This window comes from Anolis carolinensis, chromosome 2 (assembly GCF_035594765.1).
Source record: "Anolis carolinensis isolate JA03-04 chromosome 2, rAnoCar3.1.pri, whole genome shotgun sequence".
NCBI classification, from domain to species: domain Eukaryota; kingdom Metazoa; phylum Chordata; class Lepidosauria; order Squamata; family Dactyloidae; genus Anolis; species Anolis carolinensis.
The window spans coordinates 281,248,743-281,271,269 of record NC_085842.1 but is presented as its reverse complement, the minus strand read 5'-3'; the positions used below and the strand labels follow the sequence as shown (position 1 = coordinate 281,271,269).

At 39.2% G+C, this 22,527-nt stretch overlaps 1 protein-coding gene across 19 annotated transcripts in view; it reads right to left on the bottom strand.

The window, feature by feature from the left end:
* The window catches only part of mef2c (myocyte enhancer factor 2C), a 216,946-nt gene that overhangs the window by 5,812 nt on the left and 188,607 nt on the right, over positions 1-22,527 (bottom strand). For 14 of the 19 annotated variants that reach the window (XM_016990935.2, XM_016990939.2, XM_016990934.2 and 11 more), the window contains 4 exons: positions 10,915-11,087; positions 9,374-9,397; positions 8,023-8,152; positions 6,021-6,156 (listed from right to left, as the gene is read on the bottom strand). In XM_016990935.2, the coding sequence (XP_016846424.1) occupies positions 6,021-6,156; positions 8,023-8,152; positions 9,374-9,397; positions 10,915-11,087 (463 nt within the window). The remainder of the gene's footprint in view (positions 1-6,020; positions 6,157-8,022; positions 8,153-9,373; positions 9,398-10,914; positions 11,088-22,527) is intronic. The other 5 variants (XM_062972268.1, XM_062972269.1, XM_016990940.2 and 2 more) reach the window with 1 other exon arrangement.

The window sequence follows — 22,527 nt, the reverse complement described above, 5'->3', positions numbered from 1 at the left end:
TGCACAGGCATTTCAGGACTGAAAAAAATGCACTAGAACTTCGTGTCCTTTTCTTTGGGCCATTTGATCCTGTGAATGTGCTGACAGGTGCCATAATTCCAAGTCACTAAATCCACCTGGTTAGAAAATTAAATAGGGATCTAAATTTTTGTGATGGTCAAAGTACCTTCCTATGGTTATGAATGCCAACCTATTGACCTATTTAAGCAGAGGGTAGGGAATCATACTTACTAATGTACCCAAATAGGCTAGATTCAAGATTTAAGCCCCTACTCAGCAAAGGTTAAAAAAATTGGTACAGACCTCTTTCAAACAAACATTGGGTACATGGCCACTTGAAGATTGAGGGTTACAAGTATGCTGAGAATATGGTCAGTGAATGGAATGTAATTACATGTTCATCTGAACAGCTCTTTGGACTGGGGTGAGATTCATAGGGCCTTCCATCTATTTAGGGACTGCGAGTACTGAAGCCAATTTAACATAGTCAATGATAAGAAATGTTGGGAAATGCAGTCCACAACATCTGGAAGTCCACATAAGTTCAACCTCTGCTTTAGACAAACATTCAAAAGAGTGGTGGCATTTTACCCAAATACTAATTGACAAGTCTCTTGGAATAGAGGCTTAACCATTCATCCTGTGCATGTGAGGTTGTGTTATTGCACAAAAAGGAATGGGAAAGCTATCACATGAAGGTGAGCTTCATATGTGGATGGGCATTTGTACATCTGTTTTTAAAGCAGTCATTCCATCAGATAAGGCACTCCGTGACAGTCCTCAACGAGCTCAGTGGGACATCCTGAACCATGAATGGAGGTTTTTAATTTTGGATCCATCAAGATTCTGCTAACATCCTGCAAAATAATGTGTTATTTCATGTGGACACATTTATACTTGGAATGATGAAATTGTGCTTTTCCAACTAATTGTTACAATGTTTAATAATGAATGGCTATTGTTAGACAACAAAGGGGGAACCAAATGCTGTTTCAGTAATTGCTTTCATCTGCCCTGCATTCAGCAGATTTCCCCTCCAAAATGGGTGCAGTTATTTTCCCAAAGGGAAAGGACAAGTGTGTTGGCCATACAGTTGCAACTGTGAAAAAAAGTGTAGCAAGTGCAGAATGTCTTGAATATACATGCTTGGAAACACCTGAATAAACAACTAACCAAGATGGCTGGTCTTATATACACTGGCTTGGAAATATCCTATACAGGACTCAGACTATTTTCTGCTGAGTAAAAGTCTATAGGACTGAGCTACATTCTGACTGTTAGTGCCTTGACAAAAAAAAAATCAAAGCAACCACTGAAAATTGCAATGGGTTAAATATTTGCTAGTCTCAACTGGAGAAGACTAACCAAATCAATAGGAATTACCTACATTACTTTTTAGCAATAGATTCAATTGATCAACTCTAGCTGGGAGCAACTATTGAGAAAGGATAGGTGCATTTTTGATGCTGTAAAATGGCTTCATGTAAGGTATCTTCAAATATATTATGAATATGTTTTAACGAGCATTAGGCTGGTCCACTTCCACTATACAAAGGTGTAATACAGGAAGGGAATGTAAGTCCTTAAACTATCTTTGAGATTTCCCTATTTTTCATTTTCCCCTATCCTGTTATATGTGATCAGTGAAAAGTTCTCTTATTGATATGTAACAATAGCCATCTTTATTGACTTTTTATAATGACTTCTTTTTTCCAGTTTGATCCATGTGGAATTGTTGGTTATGTTTTCCTTCACCCTGGCAAGGTCTGTGAATTTAGAACAATCTGATTTCGGAATAAAACCTGCTTGTAGATAGACAAACCAAAATAGTGATCATTGACTAATTGTTATGCTTTGGCAATATCAGTGACAGCGTGGCTGCAACCCTTGAATAGGTTAAGGGCAGACATTCAATGTTTTGTGAATCCATACACAAAAAGAACAAATATTCCACCCTACAAACCTTTCTTCCTGCCTACAATGTTTCAATCAGACCAAATGAAATAGCTTGGTACAGAACTAAAAGATTTAGTATTCGGTTCTGCCCATCTTTCAAATGTCCTGACAAGCTACAGTTTAAATCCAGGTAAGCTTTGTTGTAAATGTAGTAGGTTTACTGGAGGTATTGCTGCCTGAACTGTTTTCTGAAGGTTGAAGTTAGAGTGCTAATTTCTGTCAATGTTAGAATAATGATGGAAGAATAATTCAGAACATATTTTTTTCTAGTTGAAATTATGACAGCTATTTTATGGTTGCATTTGGAAAGGAATGATTCTATGTGGCAGAGCTGTGAAGTGTTGTTGTTACTTTAGCTTTTAATTATTACCCTTGATTCCTTAATCAAACAATCTTGTGGCATCTCATAGTATGAGAATGAAAACAATTAGCATATTTTAATGATGCTTGGGGTGGGCATTTGCTATCCTTTTGAGATTTTTCAAAAAATATTTAGACTAAGTTAGAAGGATATTGTGAACAGCAATTTGTATACAAATAGGGCTGAAAGTCCTTACTGAGGATTTATCCATACTGCACATTGATAACATTTGATTTCGCTTTCACTGCCATGAACTCATCTTACAGAATCCAGGGATATGAAGCCCAGTAACATGGCCAGAATTCATTAGCACACTCCTCTGAACTATGATTAAAGAACTGAAGACAATTCTTAGTACTACAAATCCAAGCATTCCTCAGGTGGAGTTGCAGCAGGTAAAGAGGAATAAAAGCACTATAATTATATAATTGGAAATACAGTAGAGTCTCACTAATCCAAGCCTCGCTTGTCCAAGCCTCTGGATAATCCAAGCCATTTTTGTAGTCAATGTTTCCAATATCGTGATATTTTGGTGCTAAATTCGTAAATACAGTAATTACAACATAACATTACTGCGTATTGAACTACTTTTTCTGTCAAATTTGTTGTATAACATGAAGTTTTGGTGCTTAATTTGTAAAATCATAACCTAATTTGATGTTTAATAGGCTTTTCCTTGATCAGTCCTTATAATCCAAGATATTCGCTTATCCAAGCTTCTGCCGGCCCGTTTAGCTTGGATTAGTGAGACTCTACTGTACCACCATTTTGTTCTCATGTTGCGAACAAGACTAAACTGAGTTCTGAAAATCAAATCTTCTGAGAAGTACTAAGACCCTTTTTACACTGCCATATAATACAGATTATCAAAGCAGATAATCCACATTATCTGCTTTGAACTGGATTATATGAGTCTACATTGCCATATAATCCAGTTCAAAGCAGATAATCTGGATTTTATATGGCAGCATAAAGGGGTCTTTAGGGAGCTTGGTATATTTAACTTGAAAAAAGCCTAAGAGGTGACATAAAAGCCATGATACCAAATAGGTATCATGTAGAAGACGGAGCAAGCTTGTTTTCTGCTGCTCCAGAGGCTAGAATCAATGAATATAAATTACAAGAAAAGAGATTCCACCTAAACATTTGGACGAATGTATTGACTGTAACAATTATTTAACAGTGGACATGAGTATATTGGAAAGTGGTGGATTTTCTATCTTTGGAAGTTTTTAAACAGAGATTAGATGGTATTTTTCAGAAATGACTTAGTTTTGTTTTCCTTCATGGCAGGTTGAACTAGATACATTGTAGGGTCCTTCCATATAACTCAGAATATCAAGACACAATATCTGCTTTGAACTGAATTATCCAAGTCTACACTGCCATATAATCCAGTTCAGTGTGGGTTTTATGCCACTGTGTGGAAGGAGCCTTAAAGACCCTTTGAACTTTATGAATCTAATTTTTTTTTTACTTCCAGACACTATTTTTATGCAACATTTAAAACTGCAATAATGGTTATATCCTTTCACTTCCTTAAGAAGTAGTAGAATTGGATGAGTTATTTTTATTTTTTGTAATCAGTCAGTTTGTTGCAGTGTGCTTGCTATAAATATGCTTGGCTACAAAAAGGAAAAAGATGATAATTCTATGTTGAGAATTCTTCATGAAAGGATAGTCTTTTAAAAAACTTTGTCCAAATCAAAGAAAACACAAAACAGTTTAAAAAGTGCTTGATCTCTCATTCATGCACTGGAGACAAGGTATCCTAAGAGAATTCCCAACAAGCTCCCCCGTCCTGACAACACAGCTTGTCTCAGTTAAAATCCTGCAGCGAAAAGTCTGCCCTCTTCATACCATGTTTTCCCCAAAATAAGACCTACCCTGAAAATAAGACCTATTATGATTTTTCAACATTTCTGAGGATGCTCAAATTAAAAAACTCTATTTCAAAATTGAGCCCTAGATATACTTCATTTAAAAAGTCAATTTGGAAAAATAAGACTGCCTCTGAAAACAAATCCTAACACATCTTCTGGAGCAAAAATTAATATAAGACCCTGTCTTATTTTTTGTGTGTGTGTGTGGGGGGGGAGGAACAGTATCTTTGGAAGTGCATAGTTTTGAGCTGCATCCCAAAGAGCAGCTTACATGTTTGAATGGACCTCTACAAGGAGGAGGAGGAGGAGGAGGAGGAGGAGGAGGAAGAAGACAAAGAAAAAGAAGAACTCATATATACAGTCATCAGATCTGCCACCGTGTCTGTGGAAATTTAGTTCGTGGATGAAATCAACAGTTTGCCTTGTTTTCTTTATTTCTGAATTTAACAGCATGCAGAACATTTTAGAAATTTTTAAGTCTATCCTTTCATGAAGAACTCTCTTGCAATTTCCACTAGGGGGCAGGAAAGCATGTGTTTTGACTCAGGATGGAAGCCTAGCTTTGTCTGCTTGCAATTTTTTCAAGGTGCAGTTGACATTAAAAAAGAAGTTCCCGATAAATACAATGTACACATCTCTTAAGGTTGTTAATCAAACCATGGATCATGTTGGGTTACTCTTGTGTCAAATGATTATGCTACTGAGCAGTTTATGAAAACAAATTGGAGAAGCAAAGTGTTGCTGTTTGAATAGAATTAACATTTTGCTTAAAAGCAGGGCAGCAAACAATGAATGAGTGAAGCTTCCTTTTGTTAACTACTAGATACAGCTGAAGTGAGGAAACGTTAACTATCCTCCAACTATCCTCTGTCTACATAAACAATAGAGGGAGTTTGCTCTCACTCTCAACCTCTCCCCCCTTTCTCATAGTTCAATATTTGTTGCTCATATAAAGGATAATAACATGATCATATGCTGCGGTATCTCCTATTACTGGCTAACTCATTTTAAAAAAACAAAAACAAACCTGGAGATGCCAGTGATGTATCTGTGACCCTTCTGTATCCAAGACAGACATTTTTTCCACTGAGTGATGGTTCTTCCTCTTAGCTTTAGTCTGTTTTCCCTATCTCTAACTCTCCACTTTCTGCAAATATCTATCATTAAAGTCTAACACTATGGTTAGCCTCAACTAAAGTAAACCCTTTAAATCAGTGGTAACTTTGTAAGTCTACCTTTACTGTAGAGTATTTTGCAGTAATACAGCCTTAAGATTGAAATGATAGAAAATGCTGGCATTCTAAAGTATCTGAGTGTTCATCACATATCTGTCACAAAAGTTGCAAGTATAGATGCACATACTGCTCCAATGACAGAACTGTTTTTCTCTCCTCATCATCTCTCAAGACAAGCTGTCATCTGCTGCTCTGGGAAATGTGGAGGAGGGGAGAGAGAGAGATGAAGGAAAAAAGTTGGGAAAGAAGGAGACCTTCCTCAAAAGTTATTTTATCTGATAGTGAGGTCAAATGGAAGTTCTGAGTGACTGAGGCATCCAGGCTTGAGCTTGAAGAAAGTAGACTGAATGTATCTACACAACACACAATAGCAACATGAGCAGTTTGAGTCCAGTTTAACTGTCATGGCTCTACTCTGGGGAATCCTGGGATTTGTAGTTTGGCATATTGAGCTCCTTCTGATGAATACCAGCAGTTCAATCGGCTAAGAAAGGTGCTGCTTTGGGGGAGTTAGTTATAGTCTCAATCATATCAGTACTACGTAACAGTTGGTGGCATATGACACCTGCTGATTGTCAAACTTACCCCAACTGACTGAGGGCAGATGGTGGCATGTTATGTAGATGTTGTTGCTGCCAGCCAGTTACTGAGCCCAGGTGGAGAGCACTGGCTGTGTTAAACCCAGAGAGCGATGACAGATCTGCGCTACTTAGCGAGTATTCTGAATGCAAGAAGAAAAAGTAATAGACATTTAGTAATTTAGGAAGAAACTGTGAAACAGCTATACAGAAAAATATGTACTCTTCCATAAACTAGGCTAGGAAACCTTTGCATCTCCACTACCACAGAATTTAGTTTCTCTTCTGCCCTTTAAAAGCTCACATTCAGCTTGTTGTCATGGCAAACAAAATGCTAGATCTGATTAGCTTCTCCCTGGAGGATTCTCAACTCTAGAAAGTTTGCATTATTCTTAGGAAACTCGCAACTCAATACATTTTGAAACTGATGTTACTCCAAAACAATCTTACAGAAAATGGCTGGAAGCCTGTAGGTAACCTACAGAAGGGAATAGGTTTATTGTTTTGATGCTAAGTCACTTTTTTGAGTGGAGTATAGTGGAGGTGGTGAGGAAATGGCAGTCTTTGACAAGAGAGAAAGCTGGCCCAGTGGTTCTGAAGCAATTCAAGACTCGGGGGGGAGGGGGGGGGAATTTCATCTCCTAATGGAGACAACTTTCATTGCCTTCCTTCCAGTCATTCTTGTGTCTAAAACCACTGTAGTTTTGCTTTTATACTCCTGCTGCTGCCACCATCACTATGTCTGCTGGCCGATTTAATCTTGACCCTACAACTTCAACCATATGAGGCTTCTGGGGAGTCCTGTAAATTAGACTTCAAGTTTCTGGATTCCATTCCCTACCTTCACAACTTCAGGTCATGAAGTGCAGAGCATGATGTAGTGGGTTGAGTGTTGGACTAGGCGTGCAGCTATACTGTAGAATTAATGCAGTCTGACACCACTTTAACTGCTATGGCTCAATGCTATGGAATTTGTAGTTTGGTGAGGCACCAGCACTCTTTAGGCAAAGAAAGCTAAAGACCTGGCAATAAAGTGCAGTCAAATTGCATTAATTTTGCAGTGAAGATGTACTCTAGATCTCTGGGAGACCAGGGGTCAAATCCATAACAAATCATCTCACAATCCTTTCATACAAAAATCCACTCTTGAGGTCCATTCACACTGTAGAATTACAGAGCTATTATTCCACTTTAACTGTCATGGTTCCATCCTATAGAGTTTAAGATTCCCACCCAGAGTGATCCAGTGCTTCACCAAACTACAAACGTCAAGATTTGACAGAATAGAAGCATGGCATTAAAAGTGGAATAATAGCACAATAATTAATTAGTGTAAATGGGCCCCTAGCTTCTCTGACTTTGAGTAGTGTAATTTAGAAGTTAAGGAAGGAGACTTAATTGTTGCTATTACTGTTAAGCAATTGCTAACCACTGCTAATCAACTGAAATCTACCAGTTGATCTAGGTGCTGATCTGGCTTCTATATATTCCTGAATATTGAGAGCCAATGTGGTGTTGGCTCCATCTGCACTGCTATATAATGCAGTTTCAGATTGAATTATATTGTCAGTGTAGACTCATATAATGCAGTTTAATTACATTGATCTGCAATATATGAGTCCATATGGCAGTGTAGATGGGGCCATAATTGTTAAAGTCTTAGATTTCAACAATCGTGGTTAAAGTCCCCAATCCTAGAAAACCCAGCATCCTACAGAGTAATTTCTCCTACTGAAAATACAAGTGGCTCCTCAAAAGCATGTTTCGTGACTCTTTAGCTACTTAAGGCAATTCCTTACTAGAATGCACAACCAAAACAACTTTATTCCTATGCTTCAGGTTGCGATTTATTTATTATTAACTTCATTCCAAGTATTTGCCAACTGCATTTTCTGCCTGACTAACACTCAAAAAAGTAGTAGTGCACAACAAGCTACTGCTATATGCCCAAGGTCTGCTTTCTTCCCAGGGCAAAACCTACACAGCCCCCATCTTTCAAGGAGACTTACCGGTACCATATGTTGTCGAAATGGCTGATGGGTATCCTCCCATCCCTTGCCCTGGCAAAGTCGGAGTTGCCACGGAAACCACTGGGGTAGCCAATGACTGAGCAGACTGAGAGTTATTTATCCTCTGATTCTTTCAAAGTAAGTAAAATAAACATATTAATGGTGAGATGGAAAATGGTTGATATAGAAACACACTTAGGGGTTGGTTTTGTTCATACAAAGCGTAATCATATACAGATTTCATATTAAAACCATCATTTATCATATTGCTTTTATGAACTCTGCCAATCCCATGATTTACAATCTTTGAAGAGACCAGTTGTCTCCATGGTAACCCATTACATCAGAATCTCCTAGGTAACCAAACTAGTAACATATAAGATTCCTTCCCCCCAACATACACTGGAAGCAAGAAGGCTAGGAAGATAATAATATTTAACACACATTATTTGACCTAACTGTTTTATCTTTTTTATATTATAATTTGTATTATGTTGCTGTTTATTTTGTCCTTATGTTGTTTGGGCCTCTGCCCCATGTAAGTCACCCTGAGTCCCCGTGGGGAGATGGTGGCGGGGGATAAAGTTTTTATCATCATCATCATCATCATCATCATCATCATCATCATCATCATCATCATCATCATCATCATCGTATTATTCATATGAAATTTTCATCCTAGTTTAGCTTGAGCCACAGTTGAAAAAGTACCTGCATGTCTTTTGTTAGCTTTTTAGATTATAGAGTCTGTTTGATGGATATTTCGTGCATCTCCAATTGAAAACAATGCCGTGTCAATGCTGGCATCGCTATGCCACAGCTTTGGATCCAACATCTGATACAGAAGCCAGTTTATACATACAGACCTTCTTAAAATCAGGGTCTTTATGTTTAAGACAAGCAAGTCAGCATGTTGGGTTTTCTCCAGAAGATGGTGCTGTGGTTACTTCCATTTTTAACTGTCTAGTACTACAGGAAGTATAGTACAGACGAGAAGCCAAGAAAGAAATACATCTCTTTTCCTAGCATTAGGTACTATGAACCATGCAAAAAATAAACTTGCAATAGTGAAAGGGACAGAGAACGTAGTGTGAGTAAAATTTTGAATTTTTTTTTTGAAAAAAATCAATATTCTTTTCTGCTAACAAAGTATTAAATAATATACCCTTGACATTATTCATCCCTTGAATGCTAGGAACTGATAGAAAGTTGCATGGCATTTTTCCTTACTTGAGAAAACTTTCCACAGTGGGGAGAAAAAAAGCTTGCATTATTTCAACCGTTGGAGTCGAGGAGGGCGAAGCAAATGAATTCTTTGTGCATGGCTAAAATAAGCATCGTTCTCACTTACCAAAAGTAGATCGACATCCTCAGACTGACAGCATGAGAAAGGAGGGTGAATGATTAGCAAAAGCAGATATCCTAAAGCATGCAGCATCTTTTTTTCAAGAAAGCATAGCTTTATTTCAAGCTAAGGAGAGCTAAACTCATTCTCTCATGCCAAATTCCTCACCCCACAGTAATTTCATTGCAGCTCTATATAGATACATAGTCCCCATCTTATGGGCCAAGAGATTAGAAAGTTTAAGAAGAATAAATATAATCTTGAAACTGAACTACAATTGATCAGCGGTAAGATGGTGCTCTTGGGTTGCAAACCATCATCTTCAGTTAAACATGGCTTCAGCATATTCACTCTTCTTATAAGAAACTTTCCAAACTTTGCATGCAGTGTTATTCCATTGGGAACCAATCTGTACATCTAAACCAGTTTTCAGCCCCAGTCTTTGTCCTGCCCACCATCACTTCATTTCCAAACTTATAGGCCACAAAAATTATAAAGAACTTTTCGATTTTCCCTATGCCTCACTGGCCAAGAATATCCCTTTAAAAAGCACCATCAGATTGAATGCTCCTGGAACAAATCATTTGATAGAGAGGCAGTGTTAAGTCTTTAGTCTCCTGAAGAACAGGAGACTTGTATTTATTTCTTTGCTCCAGGAGGGGAGTGTTGCACTGACTGGGATTTTTAGTCTGAGTACCAAAGTTGATTTATAATGCACCATGCTAGCAGTTAACATGGAACTGTTTAAATTGCTTGCCATTTTAACATAATGGAGAGCTGTATTCCCAGCATCATTTACATCCACCATCAGGATCTTTTAAAATCTATCCTACTTTGAAACATTGCCTTGCTCATGAAAGATTTACCTTCCACAACTCTTCTGGAGTGAATTAGAAGACACTAACATGTCTCTTCCATTTCTGTTGGCTGAACAGTATCGTAGCTCTGTTAATGTATATTAACATAAGCTGGTGATATTGAATTAACCATTTATATATGATCTATATATATAAAAATAATTGTTGTTGGTGATTATTATTCAATGCTTGCCTTGGTTTGAAATTGGCAGATTTCAAGCGTTGCTACTTTCTTTTATTTCTTAAGGCAGCAGAAATGTAATGGGCTATTGTGCTTTAACAATATTAAATAAAATATTTAGTAAGAGACTAAGAAATGCTTTTTTAAAGATAGTAATAAAGGAAATCAGGAAATCACAGAAAGATTACTGCAATGTAATTGATGGGTGGAGTGCAAGTGAAAATAAAAATAGTAGAAAGAAAGAGAGATAGACAGACAGACAGACAAAGAAGCACCAACAATTCAAAAGATGGTCTTAAGTCAGTCCAGATTTTGATTGCTACATTACTGAAATTATAATTAAATCTGATCTGTCTTCATTTCTTTTCTGTTTACACACTAGAAAGTTTGAGCAATTTACTGCTTGAGTAAGACATTTTTCAATAAATAAATAAACCAGTATACATTTGTGGACTTAGTGCCTACAAGAATATCTTAAATCTTGAAGGGGAAGGAAGAAAATGCCTTACCACAGATGGCATTGTGTTCTTGCTGCCTGGTGGAATCAGCACTCGGAGATCTGGTTTACGGTTGTTCATTCCCAAATTCATAGGAGGAGGAGATTTTGCTTGCATATTCTTGTTCATATTGCCAGGTGAGACCAGCAAACCTGGTGAGTTTCTGGGGTTTCCATACCCATTCCCTGTTGATTTTGACAAAGAGAGCAAATACAAAATATGAAGAGCAGGCACAAACTGAAAACGTTCTTCTAGGTATGCCTATTAACCTTTGGATGTAAGTAAGTAAGTAAGTAACTTTATTTTTCTATCCCGCCACCATCTCCCTGCAGGGAATTGGGGCGGCTAACATGGGGCAGAGGCCCAAAACAATGAGCAAAGTACAACAATTAAAAACATATTACGATAAATAAAACACAATAAAATTGACATTATGTAAAAAGAAAAAAATACATTAACCATAAAAACTCATTTAAAACATAAAATGAGTAAAAAAATATAATAAAATTAAAAGGGCCACCAGGTTGGTGGAGGGGGATAGCGTAGAGGGGCCATTTAAACTAAGGTGCAATAATGTGTTTATAAAGTGCTTCAGGGCAAAAGGACAAAGTGCAAGCATTTCTTGACAGCTGGGGTGGGGACAGACGTCCAATTAAATATAGGGAAAGGGAACAGTGCAAAAAATAGTGTATTAATTTAATTTTAGGTCATTGGGACTAAATTATTCAAATGTGCAACGAAAAAAAAACAAGTTTCTAATTCCTTTTTGAAGGATGCAAGGGTGGGTGCCTGCCTGATCTCCCTAGGGAGGGAGTTCCAGATCCAGGGGGCCACTACTGAGAAGGATGTAGTCAACACATCAGACATGTAGAAAAGATCTTTTCAGGGCAGGGGACATTCCTGCATGACAGAGGGTTAGAATGGATGTCCCGTAGGGTCTCTTCCAACTCTACGATTCTATAATGGGTCACATCCCATGAAGGCAGTAGCATGGGAAATAGTCAATTATGACCCACTGAGTACAATCCATAAGGAGGTTCTGTTATATACCTGTTTCGCCATTCCATAAAGTAGACCCATTATGGAATATGTGTATACTTTTACTCTGCCCACCATAGAAAGACTGCCATAGCAGCTGGGAAATCACTGGTATGGTTCTCCAGAGAATGGAATTGGGAGGGTTTTAGAGACCCGCACCAACTGTTTTCCAGGTGTGGCAACAGAACAACAGAAAATGATCAGAATATAGGTGTTTTCTGAGTTCATGCCATTGGAGCCAGACATTTGGGTTGGCTGTTTCTGTGGAACTTTGGGTGTATCTACACCAGGCATGGGCAAATTTGGTCCTGCAGGTGTTTTGGACATCAACTCCCATAATTCCTAAGAGTCTATCAGCTCTTAGGAATGGTAGGAGTTGAAGTCCAAAACACCTGCAGGGCCAAAGTTTGCTCATGCCTGATCTCCACTGTAGAATCAATGCATGTTAACACCGTTTTAACTGCCATAAGTCAACACTATGGAATTGTAGGAATTGTAGTTTTACAAGGTCTTTAGCCTTATTTGTCAAATAATGGTGGCGTCTCATGATTAAACTCCCACGATTCCTCGCACTGAGCCATGGCAGTTAGTGGTGCCAAACTGCATTAAGTCTACAGTGTAATTGTACCCTTAGAGCTAGTGTGATCTATAGCTATTACTTGTCAATGTTTTAAGTCTCAGAATTAGACAGAGACTAAGCAGTGGCAAAGAATATGGGGCAATAAGGACAATTATGGAGCTCTGTCCATTACTCCACTAAACTCAGGCAGGAGAAAGCCTTGGCCATCACTGACTACAGCCTTTGATTACGAAGGATTCATCACCCATGTGTTCTCATATTTCAGTGGTGAAAACAGAGAGTGTTCCCTTGTTGAAGCTTGGCATAGGTGATACACATCTGGTCTACAGGCATGCAAACTGCATGGAGACCATTAACTGAGCTTGGTAATCTTGCAAAACAGATAACTGAATTTCCCTTTATAAATATGTTGCAAACAACATATAGAACAACATGTAGGTGGCAATGTGGGATAAAGCAGGTCATGTGATTATTCTTTCTCAACTTTTCACATTTCCAAAATCTATTCAGTAAATAAAATGGATTGTATTTCACCATTGTTGCAAATAAGCATGCAAACCAAATAAAAATATTTCTGAAACCTTTTAAAATGCACAGTATTAAGTGGTTATTATTTGCTTAATCAATCAACTAACACGTAGAATTTCATAGTAAAATTGTTTATCATTCTCTTCTAGAATATTCAATTCCATTCTACATGCTTGTTTTCTATTCCTCTGCCCCTCTCCTTATAACAATTGGTCAGTGTTCTGTATCCACTGAAAATGCTTAGTTTTCCTTGATGGTAGTTTTAGGGCTTCTCCTCTCTTTTAGGATTTCCCTCCCTCCATTTATTTATTGTGTTTGCAAATCTTGAAATTTAAACCTGTTGACTCCTACATCAGTGGTGCAATTCTATGTAAGGATTCATGCAGAGATAAGAATTTTGTTAATATACTATACAGGATTATATATTTCTCCTCCCAGAAAATATACTACTATAAGTCTAGACTTGATTTCAGCTCTTGAGTATTTCTGCTTTTCAGCTGGTGTCAAGCCAAGATTCCCCCCCCCCCCACAAAATCTATGAATTATGACAGGATGCTTCATTTGGACCATGGCGGGAGATTCAAATCTGGCTGACTGGGAGCCCGAAGTCCCGATGGCTTGCCAGAGAAGGACCGAGGAAGACTTGCAGCAGCTGCCAGTTCCAGAAAATACATTGTCTCCAAACCCCTTTGTATGAATTACAAAATAACCCCTTAATAAATGGACACCCCAGTGTCCTTTTGCCCTCATACTTGCTTCACTGTCTGTAGCCTTTATTGTCTAGATATGCGCGAGAAATTCGTCCCTATCATTTTCCTGTTTCTTTCACATCTTCCATTTATCCAGAAGCACGAAACAGGAGGCCCCCTTCTGATATGGAAATCTGCTCGGCACAAAAGCCTGCTTTCGTGTCGAGCTGAAATTGCCTCCTTGCCTACATGTAGACAGATCTGGACCTAGGCTGCAGGTGAGCTCTGGGCCTGCTTGCAAGCCCCACCACATACACACACTCTCCGAGAGTGTGGCAGATGGCAAGGTGTGCAGGCAGGCCCGGAGCTCGCCCGCAGCTGAATGCCTTACTCCAGAGGAGCAACAGCAGGTGCCAGCAGGTAAGAAGAATGCCAGGAAGAGGAGACAGTGGGTGGGAAGCCTCTCCCATAATGGTTCAAATTTTGGGGCGCTGATCCAAACCTCCCTGATTTCAGGAGGATCTTGAAAACGGATCAGAGCCCTGAATGAAAGCCGGGACACGAAATGGGACAAGGTTTACCCCCAAAGTCTATTATTGTATCCTTATAACCTTTCTCTTTACTTTACCAGCCCACCCCGGTTACCATGCAGCCCCTTAGTCCTGAGTGAGGCTTCTCTCCCTTCTTTTCCCCATTTCTACTGCCCCCTTGCATGCCCCTCAACCCTGGGTCAACCTTCATATCCCAAACACCCCAACATCTGGAACCAGGTGTCCCCGCTATCTGTGGGTTAGGAGATGCTGGGATCCTTTATGTGTATGTTTTAATACTTTATGTTTTACAATTTTATGAAATGTCTTTGGAGCCATGGAGCCACTGCCACAACCTTGATGACCTTTTCACCGGCACTCCCTGACCTGGAATTCCCCTTGTGTCTTCCTGGTGTTCACCTTAAAAAAGGACTCAAGCACCCGTAACCTTTGGAATCAATCCATCTTTATTAATTCCAATTTGAACCAACTGTACAATGGATGACCGGACATTGAATTGGGCTGACCTTTTGTGCAGCCATATGGACATAAAAGACACGTTCCCATCTGGCACCCCTCCTGGAGTTTGGAAGGTCCGGCCACCGGTTTTCCTGATTACTATTTCTCCTTTCCCAGGAATGGATTCTTTAATCTCGTCACTTTGGATAGCATGTTTGCAGGGTCAACAATGGACATAGGCACCATGGGCACCAGACCTACTTGATAAACTCCAAAGCAATAATCCTCTGGGGCCCCACTTTGTTAGTCTTGAGGTTGAGACACTATTGTCCATTCACAAATCCACATTTTTCTTTGTTTTCCCTGACCAACTAGCCCCTCTGCCTGCCATTGGAGAGCCAAAATCTGCATCGCAAGCAGGGAAAGCTCTCTGATTGGCTGCTGGGTGCTGCAGACACTTCATGTGGAGGGAGTCCTTCCAGCTGCTTGTGACGTCAGAGCCGGCTCTGACAATCAGCGTGAAGCTGGCCCTAGCTGGCGTGCATGCAAAAGACAAAAGACTGAAATTTATAAAATGTGTGTTTTACTTATAAGCTGACATGTCAGCTTCTTTCAGAGGAATACTGCTGGTTGTCATTCCTTCTGGCTGGATTGAATAAAATATCTCGGTGGCTTCTGCTTCAACTGGTGAGATTTCTTTGAATGGGGAACTTTGAGTTTTAGCGTTAAATCTCACCAGGCACAGACTCAATTTCTGCACTCTGGATCTCACTATCTGCGGACTGCCCTAATTTGCTCGATAACACAGCCTACACTTCCTGCCAACCAGTCTTTTATGTCCCACCTACTGCATCAAAATAAAATAATATAAAAATAATGCCCATACATTCATGGTATTTTAATATGAGCAAAACACAACATCATCAGCAACACACAGACAGTCATCTTCCATTCAGATCTACCAAATTTCAGTAGTTAGTAGGGAGAACAGAAAATGCAAAGCGAAAAATCCACAAATTATACTCATGAATTTTTTCAGCAGCCAATGTCCCTCTATCATTCTTCACTAGGTGATTCTAAAAGGGACTTCTCTATCTTGAGAGGTGAAATTGCAGAAAATAAAGACTTGCCAATGTCTTGGGACAGGTCCTCAAGACCACGTGAATGCAATCCTTGATTTTTTCCCCTGATGTTCAATACATATTTATTCTGCACTTCAGCAGAGAAAAACACAAAGATGTATAGTAGTGACAGCTGGCTCTTGAGGGAGCAAGAGGCTACCAAAGGCAGGAACTGCGGAAAGAGATGCATAGCCTGTTGTTTGGAAACCATTCCAAGGATAAGGCTAAACATGGCTACTAGGTACAATAGATATGCTTTACCATCATATTGGAGACAGCACGCATTTCAATATCAATTGCTTGGGGACATACCTGGAGGATGCTATTGCACACATGGCCTGCTGTGGGAATGCTTGAATAGATTTGCCCATGATCTGATTAACCAGGATTCTTTCTTCTGTTTTTAAAGCCCAAACCAATATCCCCAATCCTTGTCACTGCAGCAAAACCTGGGAATGGCAGCTTAGCACTCAACCTCAACTTAGTCACCAAGCTCAGTCAATATGCTTAAGCTAATCACTCTCTGTGCCCAATCGGTGTCTTCAATGGGCTGTTTTCAGTTGTGAGTATCAGAAGGGAAGAATTCGGCACATGGACACTGGTGAGAACTCATTCACAGAAGGTTGGGATGCAGGTAATTAATAACAATGTTTCCATGGCTATTTCTGGTTTATTTTGTTTTAAGGATCCTAACATATTACCTTGAGACAAATTTTATTGGCTCGAGTAAAGTAGGTAGTGAGATTCTGCCTTCTTGTCCTATAGTATCAAGCCTTTAACTGAATACAGTTTCACAATTGTTACCGAGAAGAAAGAAACTACCCTCAGATGATAATGTGGAGAACGGGGGTGGGGAGGAAGTGAGGAGGAAGAACAAAAGAAAACCCTGTCAAATTGGGCTGTTTCCATGGACAAATGCAAGAGGATTCTGCCTCCCCTGACTCACTTTTTCCCCTCACTTCAAGCTTTTTTGTTTTGAAACAAAGGAAAGTGCAGCAAAGGCTATAATTTCCAGAGAAGAAAGAAGGAGGAGGGAAAAATACACACACATGCACACACACACAAAACACATGGCAGAGGAGGACGAGGAAGGCTCTTGAATGCTTCTCCCTCTCCCTCAGTCCCCTCCTCCACCTTCTGAGCTGGATCCTGAATGCTGATTTCAGCAGGAGGAGATGGTTCTGAAGTTGAAAACACCCCTCCGTCTTGCCTCTGCTTTCAAGGCTTTACATCCTGACATTCAAGCCTCTCCGTATTGTGCTAATTTGGTGCTTTCAGAAGCAGGGCTTCTCTTCTTCAAGTGCGGTAATAACAATGATAATACTAGCAGAGCTCTGCAATTAGCCCCTCTCCCAACACCAGAAGATGGATTCTCCTCCTCCTTTATGAACTCCACATAGAAAAAAAAGGGAAGGGAAAGGAGGAAGAGTAGAAGAAGAGGAGAAGGAAGAGGAAGAAAATGATGAAGAAGAAGATAAAGAGAAGGAGAAGAGGAAGAGCAGTAGGAAGAAGTGATGGTGGATGAGGAGAAGAACTAAGAGGAGGCGGAGGTGGAATTCTAGATCTTATTTTCGAAGGGAGTGGCTTCTCAAATCTCTTACTTAGGCTTATACTCACACTTCCATTTAGCAGCTGCTATTATCAAAAAGCACCTGATGTACAGATGTCTGAAGAATGGATAGCTCAGATCTAAAGGGATCTTACTCTTTATTATCATGTGATTCAGAGAACCCTAGTGGACACTGGAATCGTGCAGTAACAACAAAATTATTTACAACCCATAAGACTGAAGAGCTCCTTAGTAAGATGAAATCAGCAATGTATGTTAAAGAACACTATCCTCCTCACTTCCTGCCCACATGTGCAGGAACACATACACAAACTGAGTTGTCCAGCAAATACAAAGCAAAACACAATACCGTGAAGTTTTTTTGTGTGTGTCAGAAACCACTTGAGAAACTGTAAGTCGCTTCTTATGTGGTAGAATTGGCCGTCTGCAGGGACGTTGCCCAGGGGAAGCCCTGGATGTTTTACCATCCTGTGGGAGGCTTCTCTCATGTCTTCGCATGGGAAGCTGGAGCTGACAGAAAGGAGCTCACCCCATTTTGCAGATACGAACTGCCGACTTTCAGGTCAGCAGTTCAGCTAGCACAAGGGTTTAACTCATTGTACCACTGCAGCTCCACAGTGAAGTTTATTTATTTTTTCTAGCTGTAAGCTAATTCATGCCCCAAGACTCCTAAACTCAAAAGCAGACTTTATTCAAGATAAGCAAAACGACTACATAAACCTGTATTGGATTGCACTGCAATAGTTTTAAAGCCACATTGCCACGTAATACATGTAGCCCAATAAACTGATGACAAAATGTCCAGTAATTAAAACAGTTAAAAACCAAAGAGCTACCATGTGCTGTGCATAATTGTCAATAGTGCTGTTTTGTTATGGAAAACTAAAACCCTTTTATGGCGTGTCATAATGTGACACAACAAACAATTGTTCAATGCAAGAATACAAAGTTCTTGCAAGCAGGCACACAAACACAAATGAATGCCTATGATATAAAAAAACCCACACAAAGTGGGTTTATGGGTCTGTGTTTATTTATATTTTATTGTAGTATATACTTTTTAACTTGTTGCCTTAACAAAGTGAAACAAGTTAGGATGAAAGAAGGGAAGAGAGGTTTATCCAAACCATTTATATCAAATCAAAACAATTTAAGACAAACACCCCCCCCCCTCCCATACAGCAATGCCTTCTTCACATTTTGAGATGGTGCCACTTAACACCAAAGTCTTTATGTATTTACCTACTAATAGTAAAATATTTTGAAATGTGATGACATTGCCTCCATTTTTATTTTTAGAACAGCAAATTATTTTTAAGAGCCACTGCAATCTTCTCCTCACCAATGGATTTTTGCTGTTCTTGGCACAATGTGCCAGCTAGCAATTTGGAGCCATATAATGAGTGTTTCTCCTTCCAGCCACCAAATTGTTATGCTTTTGGCAGAATATGGATCCTGGAATGTAAGACACTGGACTTGAAACCAACGATATATAAACCCATCATTTGAAAATCAATGATGAATACATGCATGTGGCTTGAAACGAAGGGGAGCCTGCATTTAATCTAGATGCTCAAACCGCATCCTTCACTGAAAGCACTAGTCTCAGCTGAGGCACCTTCACTTCAATGCGCTGAAGACAGTCTCAGTTAAATTCAGAGGCAAAACAAGTCAGGAAAAACCAGCAGCAACAAAATGGGTTGAGCCCTTTTAATATAGAGATTAAAACCTTTCTTTAGCCTGTACTTTAAAATTACACTTTGTTTGGACAGTTATCAATTTAAACAAGACTGTGCGCAGAAATGGTATGTTCCACAAGCCACTAGAAAGCGCAAAAATTATATGCCGTGTACGAATTGATTTCCTGATTATAAATTAGGAGAAAATGAAGAACAGATGGAATCAAGGCCTAAGCTTGCATTTACATTTCGTATTTGATTAAAAGTTATCCATTTGCTGAAATGGAATATATTCAGTGTTGCGGATATTGCTCACTCTGCGTAATGACAATTATAAAAAAGAAAACAGCAGAAGTACAAGTCTGAAAAGGGCATATGTCAAAAGGTGTAAATTTATAGTACCTTCTCAGCCAAGGTGCTTTAAAAGCAAACTGTTCTTTTCCCCCAGCCCTTTACAAGAACTTGCTTTTGGCTTTATTGAATTTATTGAGTAAACGGTGTTTACAAATAGTTTAGTTCTTGCTGAGTGTAGCACTGGAGCAAATAACCACTTTCTTCCCCAGTGCCCTAGGAGCCCTTTGTAGGAACCAAAGGCACTGCAGAACAAGAAATGACATGGTATGCTGTCTGACACCTTTTTTTTTTTTACTGCTTTTACTCTCCTCATTTAGAGGAAAACAGTCTCGGCTTTGAAAAGGTATTTTTGTTAAATAAATGAGCAGTATATATTTTAACAATGGGACACCTCTCCACAGTTCTGCAGAAAAGCCAAACCTGACTTATTGACCAATCTTCTCACTAGGGGGATAAGGAGTCTTCAATGTCCTTGGAAACTGAGCCATGCTGGGAAGGAGACAGAGCTTGGAAAAGTTTCAGTCTGGATTGAAACTCTCAGAATCCTGCAACCTGAATAAGTACTGACTATTTTGGCTTGGCATATGGGGGGAAATGGAAGCTGCACCCAAGTAGCATCTCCACACTGTGTATGCTTTCTGTAGGTGCGTGGAGATAATTCTTATGTTTTATTATATCTATTGGGATATTTTTTAACATTTATTTAAAAACAAGTGGAATTCAATAACCAGAAAAGCTGTGGCCATCAGGTAACACAGCCCTGAAAGCTATGCTGTCATCATGGTGCAAATGTTTCTCCCAGTCAGAAGTTAACTGAAGCTTTCTCATTGCATGTTAAATCTGTTAAACATTTCATAGTGCATTACCTTGGCCAAGTGGAAATGGCAAAGGAAAATTCAAGTGGAAACATCCTCATCGAGAAGAACTTCTTTAAAAGTAATTTCCATGCCTTACATTATTGCCTCAATTGTGTTTCTAAGCTGACTTTTCAGTAAGCAGAAAAAGTCAGTGGAAACTCCATTCAATCTCAACTTCTAGTTTACTAAACAGTGCTAAAACTGTGTTATCTGTTAACATTTAGAACCCGACTTTCCACAAAAAAAGCACAAAGAGGCATTTTCATCTTTCTTCAGTGAAGGACGTTTAGCAAAGCGTCAAGAATGGACTGAATCCAAATGTCTCTTTCCACTTGCATAAAAATGTAAGAAGCAGGAGTTCTTCTGTTTGTACAGGCTCTTTCTCAAGATCTGTTTATGGCCCACTAGAGCATACAAACTGTAGTCTGGATCTTCTTTATTCATAATGTTTCTTGTACTGTAATACAATACCCTCAATAGAAAGTGAGCCTGCATTAAGGAAAACTCTTTTGCTAGCCATGGAGCAGGGCAAATGTATCATCTTCACACTTCTTTGACTCCAAGCCATTGTGATTTGTGCAAAGCTGTCTGGGGACTCTCAGTCGTACTAGGAATCTCAGCTTGTGATTTCCACATCCAGACCCATTATTCTGGCCACCACACCACAATGGGGCTACTTCACATTGCACAGCCAAAGCACATCGCTGTTTTCTCTCTTTTTGGTAAACCACACTTACTTTCTGAATTGTGTGAGAGCATGTATAACAACTGTTCTCTAACAAGCTGATTTGTCAAGGTTCTTAGGTTTGCAACATGTTTTAGGGATAGAAATAACACCTTACTTCTTTTGTGAGCGTGATAACATGTCAAGTTATATGTCTCAGATCTGTTGAACAATTGAATGAAGCAAGTAATAAGCTGGGTGTCCTTCTTCTAGATCTCAACTAGTCATTAATGTCCTTTCCCAGTGTATCCTATTCCATCACCCTTCATCCCGATTTTCTGCTTCATTAGTCTTCATTAAATCACCTTGTATTCTTCTTCCTGCTAGGATCTCATCTAAAGCAACTTTTATAAACTTTAAGATTGCTCAATTCCCTCTCTTGTGTAAATGATGTTGTTTTGGCAGGGTAAGGACTGGCAGTGGCATACTGTTTGCTACTAAAATAAGTTACAAACAACAGTGTATGATACACATATCATGCATTTAGATCAGACAATCCCCCAAGCAGTGAAAGATGTTTTCGTCATATTATAGACTCTTTCACACCTGCAGCTATTGAGCCTCATTGGTCACTAGAAGGTAATTCTGATACTTAGGCATGCATCTCCCACTGCTAGCTAGCAAGGAATGCATATTCCCATTAATATCTAGTTTGGCCTTGAGTTCATTTCAAAAGCACAGGAGCATCACAAAAGGTAAGTCTGGGCTTCATTTTCATGCTGATATGGGAAGCCCTACTTAAATAAAAGAGAAAGTCCCACTTAAGTAAAAGAATGTCAGTGACATCTTCCCTTACCATTTTTCACTGAACATCACAGAAACCCTTCACACACTTCTATCGTTCACCTATCTGTGCAGAGCTGGAAATGTTACCTTTTAGACTTAAGTTCCTAGGATCCTTCAGTATGGCCATGCAAAGCCTGGGGGATTATGAGAGTAGTTTGACACTCTAAAATAAAGTTTCCAATTTCTGAACACTCCAAGGAATCAGCATTTTAACTTGAACAGGTACCCTTCAAAGTCTATTGTGTGTAACTGATGCAGAAAACTCAATATCATTCTTTGCAGGGAATGATAGTACAGAATTTCACAGGAAATGGGTATATGCAAATAAAATGCACATTTATTTTTACCATACATTTAGTACGGAATAGGCTCTCTGAAGTTGCTGTTCCCACCTCCACCCTGCCCCATATGGAATGGATATTGCAGTCAATAGTATCATCATCAGGGCTGTAATCCTTTCATAAAGGTTAGAAAATTTATGCTCAATAGTTTCTAATGGTATTGGATTTGGAGAACTTTGCAAACATATTGCTGTGATGCATGAAAACATAATGTTTCCTCTATTTCTACCACGAACTATATTGATTTATTTGTTTCCACTTCAGCAAAGCTGTTTTGTACCATACCTATCACAATCTTGTTTATTCCAGTGCTCCACTCCCCGCCCGCCAGTCAACTCAGCAATTACATTTTAATTAATTAAACAAGCC